General features: G+C 36.3%; 2 protein-coding genes across 3 annotated transcripts; both read left to right on the top strand.

Moving 5' to 3' along the window:
- The first annotated feature begins 1144 nt into the window (after positions 1–1144).
- On the top strand, positions 1145–3979 carry LOC142641820 (UDP-glycosyltransferase 87A1-like). Its single transcript, XM_075816271.1, has 2 exons — positions 1145–1699; positions 2933–3979. The coding sequence occupies exons 1-2, from the start codon at positions 1207–1209 to the stop codon at positions 3826–3828; spliced, it is 1389 nt and encodes a 462-aa protein (XP_075672386.1). The 5' UTR covers positions 1145–1206; the 3' UTR covers positions 3829–3979.
- A 2080-nt stretch (positions 3980–6059) lies between these two features.
- Positions 6060–20492, top strand: LOC142620424 (ran-binding protein M homolog). Of its 2 annotated transcripts, none has more exons than XM_075793793.1 (10): positions 6060–6580; positions 7876–8022; positions 8198–8284; positions 11589–11634; positions 12739–12815; positions 14212–14374; positions 16937–17005; positions 18432–18491; positions 18926–19012; positions 19804–20492. In XM_075793793.1, the coding sequence occupies exons 1-10, from the start codon at positions 6207–6209 to the stop codon at positions 20077–20079; spliced, it is 1386 nt and encodes a 461-aa protein (XP_075649908.1). In that variant the 5' UTR covers positions 6060–6206; the 3' UTR covers positions 20080–20492. The 2 variants fall into 2 exon arrangements, with proteins under 2 accessions (XP_075649908.1, XP_075649912.1); XM_075793797.1 differs by having other exon boundaries at positions 6063–6580; positions 18432–18485.
- Positions 20493–22273: the final 1781 nt, after the last annotated feature.

The following is a 22273-nucleotide window of genomic DNA, read 5'->3' as shown; positions in this document are numbered from 1 at the left end:
CCGAAGAAGTACTCAAACGGGCCTCACTGTGAAAAGACTCAAGTGTTGGAGGTTCCTTTCCTCTAGGTTTTTCCTCAGAACTATCACTGGAAGAATAAGACGGGCTTTTCCTAGCACGCTTCTTACAATCTAAGCGCTTACGCAGATAATCTATCTCGGACTGCATTTGCTGCAACACATCATCACGAGACATTTGCCTCTCAATCGGTGATCGTTGCCCAGTCACTTGATCACTACGATACGATTCTACCACCACACTTGGGGTGTGTTTCTTTCCAACTCCCCGTTGCATATTTATGGTTAGGTTCCTCGTTTGTGAAACTACTGATTCTTCCCTTTCCTGACTTGACTCCGCCATTTACCTTTAAACCAGAACGTCACACTTTATTATTCTCACAGACGGCGCCAATTGTAAGGACCAAAAATCACGTAAAAGTCTTAACAACAACCTTTTATGACTAAAGGTCCTAAAACAACGAATTTGTAGAGAGGGTAGCAACAACAAAGTTTTTGACGTCTGTTCCTTTTTTTCTCCCCATTTCTTGCATCTCTCCTCTCTTATTTATACCTTTTGCCCTTACTATCTCAGCCTTACACCTCTCATCTACTCAACCCCTCTTACTGACACTTGTCCATTCCCTTGTAGTCGGTAATGGAGAGAAGTTTTAGCTCTGTGCTTTGTACTGTTCAGGTCATTTCTACATTAATGCAACGTATAAAGCTAGTACTCCCTATTCAATGCGGCCAGAATAGTTGGTGCAGAACATTCAATGCAACATTCGTAGTTATCCAACCCTTACCCAGATATTTGCAATATACCACACACATCATCAATCTATCTTTCGTCATTTGCCACACCATCCCACTTCATCTTCGAGACCATGACTTTTATTCTCCTCTAATGTCCTCGGGTCTTTAGATCTTTGAGTCCTCGGGTCCTCGGATCTTTGGGTCCTCACAACAAGTTTTTATAATCTAAAATTATACATAAAAAATAAATTTATATATTATATGGTAAATAACCTATTGACACCCAGTTTAACCAGTACACTAAAAGCATAAAGCATAAAAAAAAATATATGCTATCCAAATTTTAGATTTCAATGTTTGTACAATTAAAAATAACTACATATATAATAGCAATTTCTCACAAAATTTATTGACATCCTTCTACTAAATTCATTAGTGATCAGTTCTCAGTTAAAAATGGAGTTTTCCAGCATTGAACCACCAACCGTCTGCCATGTGGTAGCCATGCCATATCCAGGCCGAGGCCACATAAACCCCATGATGAACCTCTGCAAGTTACTATCCTCAAAAAAACACCATCTTCTCATTACCTTTGTTGTCACTGAGGAGTGGCTCGGCTACATCCGCTCTGATCCCAAACCCAACAACATCCGCTTTGCCTCCATCCCTAACGTTGTCCCCCCAGAAAGTTTGAGATCTGCTGACTTCACTGGCTTCTACGAAGCTGTGATGACCAAGATGGAAGCTCCCTTTGAGGAACTTCTTGATCAGCTTGAGCACCCAGTTGATGCTATGTTAGTTGATGTTGAGTTACCGTGGACGATAAGCGTAGGTAATAGAAGGAATATTCCAGTGGCCTCGGTTTCGACCATGCCTGCTGTTTTTTTCTTAATGTTGCATCATTGGGATCTTTTCGTACGGAACCGACACTTGGCGGTTAATTCTCTTGGTAAGTGTTACTATTACATTCATGATTCATGTGTTTTAGTTACGTAGTTTTTCTTTTACTTTAGACCTCACTTCTCAACTTTGTCTAGTCAAGCTTGTTTTATTAGGAAAAAAAAAATTTGATATATTACAAATTTGATAAAAGAGAAAGTCTAACTAAACAAAAATTTTGATAACAAATTTCAACCAGTCTGTAATTGGTGTCATAAAATTATGATAATGGCAGTCTAGATGAAAATGATGTTGCCACCAATTATATTCTACCAACTCAACAAATTGTGAAATTTGTTATTTAGCTTTTTGATTATTGAAAAATGTTGATGGAATAAACAAAATTTATAAAATCTACCGTGCCTATTTGTATTGCTACAATTATGCTTTCCGATATGTAACTTTAAGTCATTTTGATAAGATAGAACCTATGACAGAGACAAATATTTTTCATCCTTAATAATTAGAATTTTCGATCTATGATAAGAATTTGTTTAGAACATTTATAAAATATAAACAAATTAAAGTGAAACATTTGTGACAACAATTTTGAAATAAAAATCAAAAGCTGCGATCAAATATGCTGATAAGAACCTGGCAACAGCAGCATCATGGTTCACCAGTAATCCAGCAGCTCTCATGCTACTGCAGATAGTACTGCAGCAACAACATCAAAACAAGGCAGTGCAGCATAGCAAGAGAGCATCTAGCTGTAGTGCAGCAGCTGTTAGTATTTTGTAATTGCTAGTCTAGTTCAATAGCTTTGGATTGTTTTCCTAGCTGGTGTGATTGTAATTAGACATCATGACAATTGTGACTTCACACACCATAATAGACATTATTGGTCTAACGTCTAAAGCAGTAAGCAAGGAGTATAAAATTTTATTTTAGATTTTCATGGCATTTAAAAAATATAAATTTTTTGGAAAATAAATATAGCTAGATTACAAGAGTTGATTTTGGCCACCCTATATATTGGTCGTAACATACTTAAATGGAAGGAACTAATAGGTGGTCAGTGTAGCCTTTTTTGTAATGAATTCAATGCATTTTTGGTCAATTGGTTTAACTAGTACAACCTTGAGAATGTAAGTAGATTTTAGTTCTCAAAGGCATTAACAGGGTTGGCTAGGACGTGTTGATCCACTTAAAGAGCCATCTGGTTCATCTCTTTCTAGTTAGACTTGATATTACTGCAAAACATTGATATCTGACTTGGATGTCTGCCTCTTTTGTGTGATAGAACTTGGAGAGCAGCATGTGGACCCCATCCCCGGACTTTCTTCAACACAAGTAGCTGACCTTCAAACAATCATTCATGAAACCGACCCTCAAGTACTGCAGCTTGCAATGGAATGCATTTCAAGGGTGCCGAAAGCACAATATCTTCTACTCACTTCTGTCTACGAGCTTGAACCCCAAGCCTCTGACACTTTAAATGCAATATTTCCATTCCCTGTCTACCCTATTGGCCCTGCCATACCTTACTTAGAACTTGAACATAATTCCTCTATCACAAGAACTCACAACATCCCCAACTATCTCCAATGGCTAGATTCCCACCCTGCGGGATCTGTCTTGTACATCTCATTGGGAAGTTTCCTTTCAGTTTCAGGCACCCAAATGGATGAAATTGCTGCTGGGCTGCGTAATAGTGGTGTTAGATTCTTGTGGGTGGCTCGTGGAGAAGCTTCTCGGTTGAAAGAGAGTTGTGGTGATTTGGGATTGGTAGTGCCATGGTGTGACCAACTGAAGGTGTTGTGCCATTCTTCTGTAGGGGGTTTCTGGACACATTGTGGGTGGAATTCCACTCTAGAAGCAATTTTTGCAGGCATACCAATGCTTACTTTCCCGTTGTTTATGGACCAAGTACCTATTAGTAGGCGAATTGTAGAAGACTGGAAGATTGGGTGGAGGATAAAGAGATCAACAGTGGGAAGTGAAATGTCCGTGACCAAAGAAGAAATATCAGAGCTTGTGCAAAGGTTTATGAATGTGGAAAGTGGAGAGGGTAAGGAATTACGAGAAAGAGCAAGAGGACTAAAAGATATTTGTCGCCAAGCTATTGCAGAAGGTGGATCATCTTATACAAACCTTGATGCATTTTTAGAAGCCATTTCACAAAGCCAGAACCATTGAGCAGTTTCCTCATGTAGATGTGCTGCTGTTTTTTTTTTTTTTTAATTAATAAAAGCAACAAATATTTGTATATTGCTTAATAGTTAATATCAGTGGTTATAATGGTTTGGATAATGGGTGGGCATTAGAACCCCCCGTACCTAAAGATACAGCAGCCAACATTCTATTGCAGCTTTATTACAAGATTTACTTACTTCAGTAAAAGAAATACTTCTAAAGCCCCTACTGCACTCCTTGATATCATCCACAACTATACCATAAGAATTAAAACAGGGCCAATCAAGAAATCTGTTGGATCAAGGAGCTGTCCTCACCTTCCACAATCACCTACCAAATCCCATATCCCAGCCCCAATTCAGTGCCCATAGCATTGCTAAAGGAGAGTAGAAAACAACCACCACAGCAGGATTCGATAATGGTCTCTAACAACAGCACCCAGCCATAACCATATATAATTCTCTTTTTACAACAAAAGTTTCTGTTTCCTTGGAAGACATTAAGAAGATTTGTCTCTTATAACTAGTCTTCTTGGTTTGAAGCATTGCCTTTCTTATTGCCAGCAATGTTGTTACCTTTCTGTTATTAGGTTGAAGACCTATGCATCCAGCAGAAAAATTTCTTCTTGTGGCTGACTTAGTAACAAAGTTGATTCTACTCCACAAGCTTTCTTGTTTCCAAATGATGAGAACCTGTGAATCTATCAAACTCTTCTTCAATTCATATCTGTAGGCCCTGTATTCAATTGAATTTCAGCATATGTAAGTACCATGTCTACCTGCAAACCAAATATTCTATCATTAATAAAACTTATGTACCCCATGCACAGCTTGGTTCCTGTAGAGCCATATAACCCATAGAGAGGTCAGAATAATTGTATAGTTCAGTTTTTGTTGTCTACTCCTAGGTTGCCCTTGTTTGGGCTAACCAACCAAAGTTCTAACCAGGAAAGAAAGGATTGAGATTGGATTTTTACCAGTTCTCAAGCCTCAAGGTTAAGTTACTCCATAAAGCCTCAAGGGTCCCTCCATACAAGTTCACTCTTCCTTAACCATGAGGGCTTTAAGTAGAAGTTTCCACTTTCCAAACAAAAGTGATAAACTTGTAGGGAGGCTTCAGTTTCCAATTGCTTTCCAAAAACATTGTGTTATTTAGTATGAGAGTGATCCCCCCATTGATCCTTCCCTGCCCTTCAATAAGTGATCACTTTTGTTAACCTTATAGCTACTTGATCAAGTGTTAGGCCACACAACATGTTCTAAGGCATAGGCTACTTTTGAAGTTGTACTTTGCAACATTTGTTAAGCATGCTTTGATTGTAAAGTGTAGTCATGAATTCCAATTCAAATTATGTGTTCAACTAAGCTTTTTCTTTATACTTTTTTATTTATTTGTTTATACTTTTAACAAAAATGTGTTTCACGAAGTCCATTTGAATGCCACTTTTCTTTTCAAGACTAACATGTTTACTTCCATCATAGGTAATGTATTTTGATTCAGGGCCCACTCTTTTTTAAGCGCAATTATACCTTAACCAATTTTTAATAAAGAAATAAAATTTCAATAAAAAAAAATTGCATCCAAATGCACTAATTAGACACCTTTTCCAATTGCTAATTTCAAAGTTTAGGCAAATATTACTATTTCATTCATAATAAATTAGAGGAGAGAAATATTGCAATTTCATGCAACTATATGTGCTGCAAATCCTTAACCTTTTTAGTAAACACTTTTTAATCTCTAGTTGAGATAAAATTTATTTCCTACTATTTCTAGAATTCCGATTAAAAGTATTTTACTAGTGATAGCTTTACAGAGTCTTCTTCTTTTTATTTATTTTTTTATAATAGATAATAGCATTTCAAATTATAACATCTGAATATATATTAAAGATTGTTCTTTATCATTATGTTAAAATACCAATTAATTTTTTACCTTACAAAAATGAATGATCTCCAAGTTGGTTAGTTGCAATGTCATTTTGTAACAAACTAAAATTATTTACTACTGCCAATCTCACAAAAACATTATTAAAAAACACAGCATTTATTTTTTTTCTTTATCCAATATTAGAAATAATCAGATATTGCCACGTCATCACTGAGGTAAGAGGACACTGTTAACACCTGACGTGTCCCAATCGAACCATAGTAACACCCAGCTCATGGTCGCAGACAAGTAAAACCCTCCCTCCAATGAGTGTGTATTCAGCAAAAAAAACAAAAAAGATTCAAGAAGCAAGGAACAAATTTTAACAAAAAAAAGCAACCAAAAACAAAATTCAAATCCAAAGTTTTTATAAAACTCAATTTCATTCCATTCCTGAAATTCACATTTCTAGGGTTTCTTTAATTTAATTTTTTTGATCGAATCAGAAAACAATGACGAACAACAATAGTGGAAGCAAGAACGAGGAGGAGGTGGGGTCGTATTTCTTGGAGGTGGCGCGTGGGGCACACAAGAAGAAGGAGGAGAAGGAGATGGAAGAGGACATGGAAGATGAGGAGTCTCCGACGGAGCTCAACACTATAAACAGCTCAGGCGGGTTCCTGGTGGTTTCCACCGATAAGATGTCGGTGAAGTACACGAGCGTGAACCTCCACGGCCACGATGTCGGAGTGGTGCAAGCTAACAAGCCGGCTCCGGTGAAGCGACTCGTTTACTACTTCGAGATTTACGTCAAGGACTCCGGGGCCAAAGGCCAGATCGCCATTGGCTTCACCACTGACAATTTCAAGATGCGGAGACAGCCCGGGTTTGTGTTTTTCTTTTTTCTATGAATATATATAAGAAAGTTGTGAAATTTGGGTGTGTCTGTGTGTACTGTTATTGTTGAAAATGTAAAGGGGCTTGGGGTTTTTAGGGACTTGTAGGAGTTCAATTTGAAAGAGTTTCAATGTTGCAAGTCTGAAAGTTTGCAGCTTGATGATCATTTTTACTTGATTAACTACTGTCTATGTAGAAGCAGTGGTAATCTTTCTACTTTAGATGTCGTGACTTGTAGTAGACTTGACTTAACAAAATACTCACGTTAAGCTGAATTAAGACTGTTCTCATAACTTTGTTTGGATAGATAAAGATAGGATTTGAAACTATGACATCTGCTCTTTGATGATTGCTTTTTATGATCAAGCCAACACACTGGGGGGGTTCAAGTGATAGCCCAAAGGGAATGGCATACTTTGTGGTGCCTTAGGTTTGTGGTTCGAATCTCATTATCTACCTATCAAAAAATAATAATCAGGCCAAGATCCCAGTTGAATTTTGGTTTTGGGTGGTATTTGAACCTAAATTTCATATTTGAACCTAAGTTTCATATTTGATAAGAAGAGACTTTACCAGTTGAGCTAACTAGAACCAACAGACTACTCTTATATATATATATATATATGATAATTCCATAACTGTAACAATGGGGAAGGGGGGATTCAAACCCTCGTTCTTATAATAAAAGAGAGTTGGCTATACCACTAACTTACTAGGCTCTTAGAAAGATAACTGAACACCTTTAGATACCAAATTAAGATTTCTACTGATTTGTGGAGGTTAGAACCTCTAAGGTTGAACCATAGCCCATGGTGTTTATAGAGTAAATATACCGCCAAAAGTAGTACTCCAATAGTCCAATGCTCGTGGTGGGACCCACCAGTTTAACATACATTTGGCTCTACAAATCAGTAGTAGCTCCTTCAAAAACAAGGTTCTTTTATGGAATTATACAAGATTCGTGAGTTACATGTTTAAATCCATTGTGCACATGTTCTCTTTGGTGAGTTCTATAGTCGCCATTGTTCTCTAGGCATATTTTTTGTTTGATTGGAAAATTGCACACGTACGCCATGAGTCTTGACTCTTGAACCCACAATCTCACCCACCACCTTGCTCTTATGAGGGCAGGAGATGCTGTTTGAGCAAGAATTTATTGGTGTACTTCTTAAGATTTGAAAAATAAATAATAAACTTTTTTTTGTGCAGTCTTACATTGTAACATTGTACATGGGCTTTTAAATTTTTGTTGTTATTATTGTTAATTAATTAATTATGGGGCAGGTGGGAGCCACACAGTTGTGGATACCACGGGGATGATGGACTGCTTTATCGTGGACAAGGAAAGGGAGAGACTTTTGGCCCAACCTACACAGCTAATGATACAGTTGGTGCTGGAATTAATTATGCTTCACATGAATTCTTTTTCACGTAAGACATTTGTTTGCTACCTTCAGTTTATTAGTTGTTGGAATCAACACAGTTCAGTATGTTATTAAATCATGTAGCCATCTTGGGTTCGTGTATAACTTTAATTTACTTCCTGTAATTGTCCCCTTTTTCTAAGGATTCTGATTATTATATGTCTGCTCTTTGTTGTTACCAGTAAAAATGGACGAGTAGTAGGAACAGTGTACAATGATGTGAAGGGTTCCTTATTTCCTACAATTGCCGTTCACAGCCAAAATGAGGAGTAAGTTGTACTGTTTCTTTAAAAATTTTATGCTGCTTCATCCTTCTGTCATAAACCTATTGTCATAAGGAAGTTGTGAGTGCATGTTATTGCTGGATTCATATAGTGCAGATATCAATTAAGTCTGGAACTTTTGCTCTGCTAGTGGATATTAATTATTTATGATATTTGTTAATAATATTAAATGAGATCTGTTGGTTTCTCTTGCATGGATGTGGCATAGTTTTGGTCATTGTGTGTTTGTTAAAGTATTGAATTTAGGCTGCCAACATCATAAAACAATTGTCAGGCCAACTACTCTTTTTATTTTTTTAAAGACATAAAATTTATTTATTTTTTGGTAAGTTGGGTTAGAGGATTCCGTACATGGCATGTAAGGGCTCAACTAGAATTATCCATAAGCAACTGAATATAAATTAAGCGCTAATACTATCTACACATGGGGCTTCCTGAAATCTGGGAAAAAGAAACAAGAATATGGTGAATTTAATCTATTGAATCGTCATAAAGTTATCCCTTTCATGCACTTCTCCTGTTTGCAACCTTGTATAAAAACTCTATTTTTTACACTGCTTGCAATGCTACGTTTTTCTTTCTTGATAAGTTGCAAGACTGTAATTGTGTCTGCATATATATAATTCTCCTGTATCTGTAATTGTTCTACTACATGTCAGACTGTGATCATGTAGTAGTCCCAATAAATAATCAGCCTTCTTCCAAGAAAATGAAAAGCCTAATCATGTTCACTTTAGTGGAGGGAATAGTAGCTTTCTAATAATTCAACAAGTCAAAATATGTAGAAACATCAGTACTGAATCAGTTAGTAATGTCAGCATGTTTGATAGTCTAGTAATGATGGGGAAATCTCTGATAGCGATAGTGTTGTGTAAGAACTTAAGATATGTGATGCAGGAGCTTCCAAGGCTAAGCTTTTTTGATAAGTTCCAAGTCTGAGCAAAGCAATTATCCAGAAGTCCACTTGGACCAGCTCACTGTCCAGGATAAGTCCAAAAGTTCTATCTCAATGTCTTCTCTTTTTTCTTTTTTTCTTTTTTTTTTTTTAAAAAAAAAAATTATGTTACTTCCACTAGCTATTATTATGTCATTAATGTTCCAGTAGGTCATTTGACTGGGAGTGGGATTTGACTTTTAACGTATAGGTTTAGTTTTTTACATGCAAGGAAGCTTAGACACATCAAATAGGCAGGTGTGTCTGTATCTGACACATATCCATATTGGCGTGCCAGGATGCAGTTCAGGTTCTGCAAAATCAAAAAGTAATTTTATTAACACTGCTAGGATACACAAGATTCACCAATGGTGTGGCATATAAATTGGTACTTGTCTAATACAGAGCCAACCAAATAAAATCTACAAATCCGAAAAACACAAGGAATCAAGGGAGATTTGTTAAACCTTCATCTTCATTATGATGTTGGCACTAACCTCAGGTTTCACAATTAGTTTGGTTAGAGCATCATTGTCAGATTAGTGGGGGCTTCCTTGCCTTTTTGTGCTCATATAGGGGCAATGCGTGCCCTATTCCATAGTGAGAAAGAGTTTCAGAGATGTGCTCATGTAGGGACTATGCTTGCCATATTCCATAGTGTGTGTGTGTGTGTGTGTGTGTGAGTGAGAGAGAGAGAGAGAGAGAGAGAGAGAGAAGGGGGGGAGAGAGAGAGACTAAATCTTCAACAAAATAGGAGGGAGAGGATCTAGCCAATAGTTTAAGGCAACAGCCAATGGCACTCCTCTCACAAGAATTGGTGGACTCGTATAGTTTACCAATTTAAACCATGACAGCAAGAGGCCAGTATCTTGAGAAAACTTTAAGAACGGTAATTCAGTCCTTGTTTGGGGAAGCCAAGAAGGAGGAACCAGACTGGCATGATTCTAACAACGCAACATGGGCAAAAGGGGTTTTAAGTATTCGACCCACTCACTTTGAGGTGGGCCAAAGCTCTAAAAACTTCACCTTAATACTTAGAAGACCAAAAACCCAATGGGCTGAAAGATTTTGAAGAGACTTTAGGTGAGAGTGGATACAACATCCTGATTCAGTAAATATGGGTCAGACCTGTGATATTACTGTGACAAGTGAGACTATAACTCTCTGGAATGTCGAGGCTAGGCAGACAGGTAGTGGGTAGCTTGGAGGTGTCAAGGGCAAACGTGGTCTTCACAGCAGTACCGAGTGGGTTGAATGCACAATGGGTGTGGTAGCGACAGGACAAGGAGCTTAGTATAGGGTGGAGTTCCATGTGGTTTAGCATCTAAGGCAATGTTCAAGAGCTAGGGAATGGAACTGGAGAAAAACTGACGAGGCTCAACAGAGCTTTAGTGGGGAGGAAGACAGAGACTGGGTGGACAACAGGCTGTTTTGGTAGGGCGCGACCAGGTGTTGGGCAAAGGTGAATTGAGACCACATTCAGCAAGTACATGGACCATAGTGCCCCACAAAGGCTTGCAAGAGTTTATTCCATTAGCTAGTTGTTCAAAGTTGGTCGACATTGAGATGGAGGGGGGGGGGGGGGTGGAGCAACCAAGGAACTGTTGGAGTGGGTTATGCAATGCATAAGATAGTTTAGTAGATTTATGGGAGTCTCTGTGGATGAGTCAAGGATTCTTAGACTTAAGTGTTTAATAAATAAAAGGTTAAGGTTTCTTAGAATAGAGATAACTAAGTGAAAAATATGACTTAATTGATTTTTTTTTCTTCTAAAAAAAATAGATGGTTAATTTTTGACCTATGTATGCATTGCCTCTCACCATTCAAATTCAAATAAGAAAATGAATAATTTGGCTTCAATAATTTAATATATACACCCACCCACACACACATGCACTATTTGTATATGACTGAACAATTGATTGATAAGAATGGATATTTGGTTGAAGCTGTAGAAAGTTAAACTTCCTGTGCTTTATAATGGGTCTATCTGCTTCAGTAATGTGTTACAGAATACTGTCAAGCTTTTTAGTTTGGTTACCTTTAGTTTGCAATCCTGAATAGCCAACAGTCTATAGCATGTTCTCTCTCTTTCTCTCTCTCTCTCTCTCTCTCTCTCTCTATCTCTCTCTCATACACACACACAGTCTCCTTTGTCATATGGTGAGAAGCAGCTTAGATATGATATGCTTCTTTAACAGGTTTGTGAACAATGCTAAATTGCCTGTCCTGTGAAGTCTCCTTGAACTTACAAATTGTTCTATTACGTATTGCATATTAATCATATTACAGCTTCTTTTTATCATAGTGGCAGAGGTCCTGATTTTTCAAATGTGTTTGATCTGAATTTGGCAGGGTCCATGTCAACTTTGGGCAGAAACCATTTGCTTTTGATCTTGAGGCAAGATATGCTCCTCCTCCTTTTTCTTCTTTTGGTTTTAAGTGTGGGTTTGTCTTTGTAACTTTACGTTGTTTCCCAGAATTTTGAATCTCAGCCTACCATATTAGGTGATTGCCTAGGTTGAAGAATGTGATATGTACACACACACGCACACACACTGACTTCAGACTAGAGTGCGCGTGCTGCACCCTCATAAACACCCAAGTATTGCTAATATATACACTACTTGGGTACATTAATGGCACTACTTCAACCACTTTGACCAGAGTACCCCTCCATTTCTTTCTCTTTTAAATTTTAGCCCCAAGCCCTCTCAACCTAACCTCAACTCTCTTTGTCTCTTCCCTTTGCACAGCTCCTCCAAATTGTCTATCTTTTAGGGATGGCAGGGGGCATTTTGTTTTTGCGAATCTCATCTCCTGCCCTTGCTTTTGGCGGTGTTCCTCCTACCCCTGTTATTTTTACCCCTACATGATCAACAATTCCATGAGCTTGGGCTTCTGTTGCTGACATAAAAACATCTCATATGCATTGTGGATATCAGCACTTGCCCTGCACACCCACCCCAACTCCTTAAAAGTGTCTTTATTTCCATACATATTCCTTGAAAAAAAAATTATTTTTTGGATATTTAGACAAATTCCTTAAATTTGCAACAAATGAAAGAACAACGTAATGAAAAAGTAAATCTCAAACTAACAATTTATTCAAAACATTTGAAAAATTAAAACATAGACTTGATAAAAAAAATTAATAATAAATAAATAAATAAATAACCCATAGATATTTCAAATTTTATTTCATTTTTCCTTGATTTTCTTGGTCCTAAATTACACTTCCACATTCAGAACCCCCAATAATGATCTCAAATTTTCAGGGAAAAAATTGAAAAGTACAAAATTATGAAATATGTTGTTTCTGGATTTCATAGCTATGAAGGATTAATTCCACTTATTGAATTGGGTTAGTGAAGTAAAATTAAGTGATAGATAAGTTGTTTTGTTATCATGCTTTGCCTTTTTATTTTTTTGCTGGAATTACTCACTGTTGTTGTTTCCTTTGTTAATTTTTTCTTTTTCTTTTTCATTTGTGTCATTTGATTAGGATTTTGAAAAACGAGAGAGGATGAAGCAACAAACGACAGTTGAAAAGATATCTTTGCCACCAAATGTCAGTCATGGGTATGTTCACATCAGATTAAATCTTATTCAACCAAGACATTTTCTACTCTGTTGTACACCTGTTGAGGTTCTACTGATTTAAGTACTACTGTCCATTGAATCATCTGATTTGTGGCAAAAGAACTAGAAAACTTTGTTACTATCGAAGCTTGTCCTACAGTGGAGCTTGACTCTTGGTTTATTCTTTGGTTATAAATTTATAATTTCTGCCTATGTAATTTTTAGAACAATGCAATTATGTGCCAACTGATTCAAGAGAAGAGTTTTTTTTTTTTTTTTTTTTAAATTTGGTACAGCTTCGTCCTCTTCCTTTTTTGTTTCCTTCAGCTTCAAATTTCAAATATAATGTTTGGAGATCAACTAGTAAATGAGGTTTCAAATCCTAAATGTTCTTCAAGTCTAGAATTGGGATTCCAAATTTAACAAACAAGAGCGTTGAAGGATAGCTCTGGTTGCTTTTCTTGAATTTAACAAGGGCAATCAGTGGTTTGAAGAAGCTCACAAAGCCAGCAGGAAGAACCTTAAATATATGAGGTGGGAACAGCTGAACAGAGTTAGAAGCTGTGCTGGGTCCTATACTGTATATACACTTGCTCTTAAGAATTTCAAATGGCTGAAATGTTTGAAGTCCTGTTAGCAGAGATAAAATTCAAATTTTTCTGTGGGGGCAATAAGATTATCATTGAGGAAAAAAACAGTTATGTTTTTTTGATAAGTAGGGAAAAAACAGTTATGTAAAGCTTTCTTATTGTATTCCTACTTAAAAAATAAATAAAAAAGTATTTACTTATCTAATTTTTAAAAGGAAAAATTTTCATAAGATGTTGAATTCAAATTAGGTAAAGCAATAAAGGTTCATGTCATTGGAATCTGAATCTTTACATTTTCCTGAAGGAGTCCTAGATTTAGATTCCAGAGAGAGAGCATAATAGGAGTCTCTGTAATCCTTTTTTTTTTTTTTTTTTTGGTGTGTAAGGATGTATTTTATGGCTTTGTTGATACATTTGGAAGATCTCTCATGAAAATAGAATTCCATTTTGGCTATGTTTGTAGCAATCTTGAATTTAGGGCTATTCATTATCATATAGCCAAGGTCCTATTAAATTTGATCCAATACATAGTGGTCTACCTAATGTCTCTGACTGTAGGGTGTTGGCTATTCAAATTTCCATTGCCTTTTTTCTTGCTGATGTCCTGCTAAATGCATGCAAAACTGTTAAAGATTGTTCATAGCTATATGTGTCTTTGAACCATGTATGTCTTAAAGATATTTATTATTCATGAACTATGTATGTCTTAGCAACACATTTTGGCTATGTTATGAGAAGTCATGCTACTGTTATTTGATCTATGACTGCCATTCTTCAAGTACTAATGTACTTGTATCTTTAACCAGAATTGTACGCTCCTACTTACTACATTATGGCTATGAAGAGACTCTCAACTCATTTGACATGGCTAGTAAAACTACTGTGCCTCCTGTCCATATAGCTCAAGAGAATGGCTTTGATGAGCAGGACATCATGTATGCATTGAACGAGAGAAAGACTCTACGACAGGTATGAAATTTTTGACTAATTTTATGTCCATATGGACTTTTGGTTTACAATATGGGTTCAGTGCTCTCTCTCTTGCTCTTCTCTAATATGTGACTGTGATATGAGGGTTTCACTAACCTTTTGATTATATATAGATATATAATATTCTATGGGTCTTACCCATTATCCCATGCAATGATGGATAATTATAAAAATTTAGGCTATTAAATAATTAAGTTTAAAAAAGAAAACTGGTGAGACAATTGATCACTTCCTCCTCCATTGTGAGTATGAGTCGATGGTTGTGTTGCCCACCTTCTTCCTCTTTGCATACAGACATTGACAGTTCAATGTCTTGACTGTTTTTTTCTTCTTTAGTATATTTCTTGTATTCTGAGATTCGTCAATGAAATTTTCTTATTCATAAAAAAAAAAAAAAGGCTTTTAATGAGAGATAACAAACTATAAATTAAATGCTTCCTTCCACATAAAAAAAATACGTCATTTTCTTCACCTTTCAATGTGAGTGAAAGATACCAATCATTTGACTCCACTAGTTTTAAAAGTTGGAAGATATCCACCTTTACTAATGCTTGCATGTGCAAAGTTTGCAAACATGTGAGACCGTAGCATGCATGTGCACACACGCACATGTATATTCATCTTTCAAAATTCATTATCAATTTATATTCTTTTGATGTGAAGTCCTATTGGGCTAATAAGGAAATACGTTCTCTCTACTTAATTTCTTCTTTGGAATGATAAAAGATCCTTTTGTGAATTATTCAAATTTTCTTTTCCATCTCTTTTTTTTTTTTGGGGGGGGGGGGGGGGGGGGGTGTTGGTGTTTGCCTGGCACTTCATTCTACTTTGTGGTTGCTTGAGTTCTAATAGACGATCTTAGAATTGATACCAGCTAGGCTGAGAGAGTACTTGCAACAGTTATTACATGATGGACTGTGAGCTAGAGAAAAACATTGTCAATAGGACTAACAGTTCCAAAAGATCATACGTAACATGACAGTTCACAAAGTTCTGCAATAGACTGATTCAGTTTTGAGGCCCTAGAAAATGTAATGGATAAAATGTGCAGTGAGGTGGTGTGATTTTATCTAACTTTGCATTGAATATTTCAGTTTCAGCCCAGCTGAGTCAAACTCTCAGAATGAGTTCTTTGCAGCTGCCACTATAGAAAGTTGATGACTAATTAACAACTTTTTAATGAGATGCTGAAGTATAGCTTATGTTTGTTTTAAAATTAATTGGAAAGGTTCTGGATTAGATGTTCCATCTTATCTTAATTAATTGTAAGCTCTATTTTCTAGTTTACAAAAGTCCTCCATAAAATACTTGGAGAAATAAATACGTATGAATGGCTGAATTGGAGTTCGTTGTTTAATGGGGAATTTAATGATATTTTGGGTTTCCTTGAGTTCAGCAACAGGTGCTTGTTGTTGCATATGTGTTTTCTTATGCAATATGAAGTGATCAAATCCTCACTCTAGGTTAATAGTTTATGTCATTCCTGAAGTTTGCTTAGATATCATATGTAGTGCAGCGCCAATATTTCGAAGTTATTCCTTAAAGTTACTATTCTGTCTGTGGTTGGCCTAATTCAATGTGTTCTCTTTATTAAATGTGGGAACTTTTGCTGAAAAAACTTCAACTTATAGCTAACAACAATTAAAATAATTAAGGGGAAAAAATTATAAGAACAGACTACTAGATCATATGCATTAGAAGAACTAAATATGTAAATAAATAAAAGACCACCCTCAATCATTAGATTGAAAGGGTGAAATCTTCAGCAAATGGTCTGAATGGTTAATTTATTGAGGAAAATGAAGAAGTACAAGAAGTGAAATATTGCAATGAGCCAACACATGAGTGAGTTATAGCTTAAATGGTACCTCCTTACATAAGAATGGGATAGAGAGTAGTTGTGTGCAACTTAGCAATAAACTGGGTAAAAATAATAATAATAATAATAATAATAATAATAATAATAATAATAATAATAATAATAATAATAAATAAATAAATAAATAAAAAAGAAAAATAAAATAAAAGAAGATATAAGCCAACCCAAGTTTTGCAAGAAAACACATAATAATGTTTGTAAGAACCATGTGGTCATGTTAAAGTACAATAGTCCCACATCACCATCATCTTACTTGCAAGAATTGTTGTTACTTCTCTACTAAAGCTTAACCAAAAATGTGGATTGGGTTAACGTACCTGGGCTTTTAGTTCTGATTACCAAAATCAGTGCAATGTGCCTCAATATCTATCCCATTGGATGCAAAAGGCAACCGCAATTTACATTAAATTATTTTCCGATGATCACATGCTTGAGGAGATTGGCTAGTCCTTTTCAGAGTGTGTGAACTGAAGTTCACTTAATTATCTTCTCTTACATTTTTTTTTTTTTGGTTTACTTATTATCTTCAACTGCTTTGTTTCCTAGCTCTGTTTTTTAGCTTTTATTTTATTTGAACTACCCTTTTTTAGCTAACTAATTTGAGCTGTGTTAATTTTGCTAATATTATCAATTTGGCTGACTTATTTTCACTGTGCATGAAGCTAATAAAGAATGGGGAGATTGATGCTGCACTTGGTAAACTTCATGACTGGTATCCCCAGATTGTTCAGGTGGACTCAACTTTCAGAGTGTTCTCTTGAAATGATGTTCATTCATGTTAAAAAAGTGTGTTGCCAACCTGGGTCTGATGTTCAGAAGGTTTATTTAATTGTTAATGTGCAACAAATGTTGTTTTATACTTATTAACGAGGCATATATGTCATCTAAATTGGTAAATGTCCAAGCATTGTAACACACAAATTGTTGTTTACTCCTAGTCCCTGCCTCTTTAACAAACACCCCCTCCCCTTGCCCAGCCCCCCCACATTCCCTTTTGCCCACCACATGTGCCATTGATTACAATTGTTATTATCATCAGTCATGCTTCAATACCATAACCATTTTTAAGTATTTCTTCTCAACTGCTTAACTGCCTCAATTCATGTCCTTCCTGCTGTTTGAACTGTGTTTGAAATTTTTATGTGCTCTATCAGTGCAACATGGCATTGAGATTTCTTACTGTGGTTTGAACTGGTGGAATGAAACCTGACTTGGTTTTGTGCATGAATATCTGTGTTTCTTGTCAACTGCTGGCAGAAGTATGGATAAGCCATTCTAATCCATTTGTAAGATAAGTCCTAAGATATTTTTTCTACTTGGTCAAATTGTTTTTTGAATATCTTTTTTCCAATGAGCTAGAGCTTTTCACATTTAAAATTCAATCAATCTAGGAACCATTTAGGAAAGAAAACATACTGATGTCCTCTCATTATCAATTACTTGATTGACATTTTCAAATCAAAATTGTTCTCTTTTGTTATATTTACAAAGGGCTATTTAGTATTTCTGGGACAAAAACTAGATTAATAACTTCAGCAGGGTCCTCTTTTTCAGTAGAAGAGTGATTATACTGTGAGGTTTGAAACTTATAGCTTCCCATACCTGAAAGTTGTCACTAGCTAAATGAGAACTTTGAGAACATGTTTATGCATTTTTGTTTTTGTTTTTATTGTCCAATGTTCTGATAGCATAAGGGCAGAATCAGGATTACAGATTTTTTTTCGGGGGGGGGGGTGTTCAATTTAGAGAAACAATTATTTGAAATTTTAGATTATTGGGTGATATATATAATTGAAAAATAGTTTGGGGGCCATCCATATATTTACTAAAAATTGTCCTTGAATCTGGGGAAAACTTAAAACATTTCAAGATTAGAATTTTTTTGGTCGCCCACCAGAGGGGAGGGGGGGGGGGGGGGGGTTGTTATAGCTTCAATGTGATACTGCTCCTGGATGGCATGTCAATTTTTGTTCTGAATTTGAGTTTGTGCTTGATTCTTGTGGTAGAAGATGAGAGATATGTGACCATTGTTGAGCACTAATTGTAGTGCATATTTTTATAAATTGTAACTTAGTTTCAACTTTTGAGGGTTATCTTCAACCTTCTTAGATCGCCTTTATTTATCCAGGCATTGACAATCAATTGTGCTTTTTGCAGGATGATAAATCGGCTACCTGCTTTCTGCTTCACTGTCAAAAGTTTATTGAATTGGTTCGTGTATGTTCTTTTCTTCATCCTATTAATTTTGCTTAGTAGAAGCTTTATACACAGGAATTCAAGCTACTTCCATAAAAGAAGGTTTTTGTTTGTTTGAAATAAATGAATGCAAGTTACCCATTCAAAGGCCTTTTTTTTAATTTTTAACTAAACCCATTCAGAGGTTTTTTGTTTTATTCTGCCTACTATGTTCGTCAGTACAAAATGGCTAAGTGTTCTCAACTTTCTCTCCATGATTTATGTGATTGATTAATTGTTCTCATATGACTGATTTTAGGGTTGGTTAGAAAACCCTTAATTGTTGTTGTCACAGATTGCTAGTTTTGATACATACAAAGTTGCTAGTTTTGATACATACAAAGTTGCTAGTTATGATCAAGTATACTTAATCGACTGTTCATTTATAATTTGAGACACCTGAACCTGACATGTAGGTTGGGGCACTGGAGGAAGCTGTGAAGTATGGAAGGATTCAATTAGCAAAATTTTTTGGGCTCGCCGGGTTTGAGGATTTTGTTCAGGTACTGAGTAAAATTGTTTGCCAAGAATTATAAAGTCTGTTGCACATAGGAAACACTACTTCTGCATTGAAATTCTTCTGGTCCATGCATTTGCTGTGATGTTGGTAAGTTGCGAAGCAATTGACCCAATAATTGCTTTGTTCTAGAATTTTTTGGATGAAACACATGGAATTTTATCTCTCATTTCCTTCTACGCTTGGAAGATGTTGAGATAAATGTTAATATTTTAGTTTTTGCAGTAAAACTAAAATATTCTTTTCTCTCTCTTTTTTTTTTTTTTTTTCCTTTTTAGAGCAGCACAATGCATTTAAGAGGAAAGTAAAAGGAAAACACTTTTACCTTCCATATGAGCCTTTTAAATACATCAAGAAGTACCTACCAGTCTATCACTGTGTGTGTGTTGGCCTGGGAAGAAATTTTTGTATCAACCACAATTTACCATCTCATGGTGGTAGCATATCAAAAAAGGATGCTCAAGTGTAGACATCCAGGGTTTGCCACTCTGGGGTGGTCTGACTGGCCCATACCTTGAGAAGGGGGGGGGGGGGGGGGTTGTTCCGCGTCATAAATATTTATAATAAAAAAAAAAAAAGGATGCTCTAGTAAACCTTAGGACTTGTTGCTTTTGAGTTATGACTTGCTTAGGCTAGTTAGGGTGAATTGGTTTCTGTATGTCTTATAGAAGCATCCTTTGGTACTAAACAATATAATGATCCTTACTCTTTTGGAAGTTTTGAGCTGAATAATAATTGTAACTCTCTCTCTCTCTCTCTCTCTCTCTCTCTCTCTAGGATTGTGTTGCCTTGTTGGCATATGAACAACCACAGGAGTCCTCAGTTGGATACCTGCTTGAAGATTCACAGCGAGAAGTTGTCGCTGATGCAGTTAATGCCATGATCTTGTCAATGAATCCCAACTTAAAAGACTCACATGGTTGCCTGCAATCTTGTCTTGAGAGGCTGCTCAGGCAGCTAACTGCATGCTGCTTGGAGAGAAGGTCCTTAAATGGGGATCAAGGTGAAGCCTTCTATCTGCACAGAGTACTCAACATTGGTAAGAAGTGCTAGCTGATATGTTTATCACACCTCTCACCTTCCCCTTGTTATATAACCAGTTGGCCACTAGCCCAAACTGTTGCAAGTGATCAGCTTGGTTTTAGGGTATGGTATACTGTACAGAGACTCCCTTGCTATTCAGCTGATCTGCAATAATGCTTCTTGGGAGGAATGGGATGTTCTCTAGTTTCATGTAAGCTTACAACCTCAACGAAACATTTTTATTGAATTGAATGGTGGTTTGAATCTTAAAATTGATAGATTATCCGGAAGGTCTTTTGTATTATGACTTGTGAGATTTTTATTAACTTCACAAGTAGTAAATGTGCCATTTGATTGCTAGGCTAAGCGAAAAAAGAATTGACTTAACACAAAATTGTGTGGTAATGTGGGAATGGAGTAGCTGTTTGAGATTCCATCTTTGACTTAATTTTCCTTTTTTACTATCCGCTGGATCAGCCATCTGACTAGTTGTTGAAATCTTTCAAGAAAGTATCCTTGGACATAATATTTTGAGCCATGCTAAAGAGACCTAAAGGCGATCATGCTCAAAAGGAGCTTGTTGAGATGGTGACATTTGCTCAATTGTTGCAATGTCACTATTTTAGATTGAGCTTTTCATCTTCTTCAGTAGAACCTCCTTTGAAGAATGCTAGAAATTCTGTTAAAATGTAATGGCTGGGTTCCATTCTTTCTAAACGCTTAAAAATGTTGGGCATTGGTATTAATTCCCATGTGTGTGCTGTGCTGGGCTGATGGTTAAGAACCTGCAGTTCTAGCTTGAACCAATTTACTATTATAGTTGACCCCCTGAGCATTTTTCTTCAAGATCTAACAGGTATTTTTTATTTCTCCAAAAAAAAAGGGAAAAAAAATCAATGTTTCTTATACTTTAAAACTCTCACCAAATGCATCAGCTTTGGGCAATCCCTTTGACCATGCATCATAAGTCAAAGTCAAAAGAAGTATTATATTTTGGAAAAAAAAAAATATGATAAAACAATGGAGTGGAAATTATTTTCCTGGTCAGCATTTTGGCGGTAATAGGTTGGAGGAATTTCCTCCCTATTGCTAGATGACACCCTTTAAAATAAATAATGTGTTATTTGGGATTATGATTCTTAATTACTTACTAAAACAAAGTCCTTCCCGTGTAAAAACATTCTCCCCACGAAAGCTAATCTCTTTGGCGGGAAGGTTATTGACAACCCTATCCGCAATCTGTGATGGGTGTGAGTGGACAAAGCTTCGGAAACCTCTGGCCATGTCTTCTGGGATTGCACAATAGCTGGTAAAGTATGGAAAAAAAATCAAGTGTGGATGCGCTACAACAAAACCTCCCACCTCCAGGATTTTATGGACTTGCTGTGGTACTTAAAATACAACCAACGGATCGATGAAGATGGACTGGCACTTGTAATCATCACCGTTGCGTGGGGCATTTGGTAGTGACATTGTGAAGAGGGCACAGGACTACATTGATGAATTCCAAACTGCAAATCTGAAGCACTCACAGGTCAGAGAGGAAGAGCAATCGAGATGGCCACCACTCGAGCCTCCTTAGTACGAGGTTAACATTGATGGCACTCTTTTCTCAAGCACAAAGGAGGCTGGTGTTGGCATTGTTGCCAGGGACCATACAAGTGCATTAATTGCTGCATTAAGCAAGAAAATTTCTGCACCATTGGGACCATTAGAATCGGAGGCGAAGGCTTTTTGAAGAGGGAGTTTACTTTGCAAGGAATGTTGGACTCCATGACGTTGTATTTGAATGCGATTCAAAAATTGTATATGATACACTCACAGACCATTCCAACCCTCCCATATTCAATGTCAATTTAATTCAAGGAATTAAATGTCAGCTCAATTGTTTTCAATTGGTGAAGCCTACAATGTGCACCGTCAAGCAAATTAACATATTCTTGCTTAATTTGCAAAAGGGATTTCTAGCTTGTTTGTAACTTGTTCAAAGGAAAATCCAAGCATGATTGAATCAGTTGGATTTAAGACGTATTGTAATTTACTTTCTACTGAATAAAAGTTACAAACTTCTCATAAAAAATTTTAAAAAAACAAAAAAAAACAAAACAAAACAAAAACAACCTTTGTTAAGTTGACCTAGTTCACTATTCCTCTCATTGTATAAAATACTCTCTCTCTCTCTCTCTCTCTCTCTCTCTCTCATGAGAAAACAAGTTGAATAAAG

This window comes from Castanea sativa, chromosome 1 (genome assembly GCF_040712315.1).
Source record: "Castanea sativa cultivar Marrone di Chiusa Pesio chromosome 1, ASM4071231v1".
Taxonomy (NCBI): Eukaryota; Viridiplantae; Streptophyta; class Magnoliopsida; order Fagales; family Fagaceae; genus Castanea; species Castanea sativa.
This window is presented reverse-complemented; position numbering and strand designations above follow the sequence as displayed.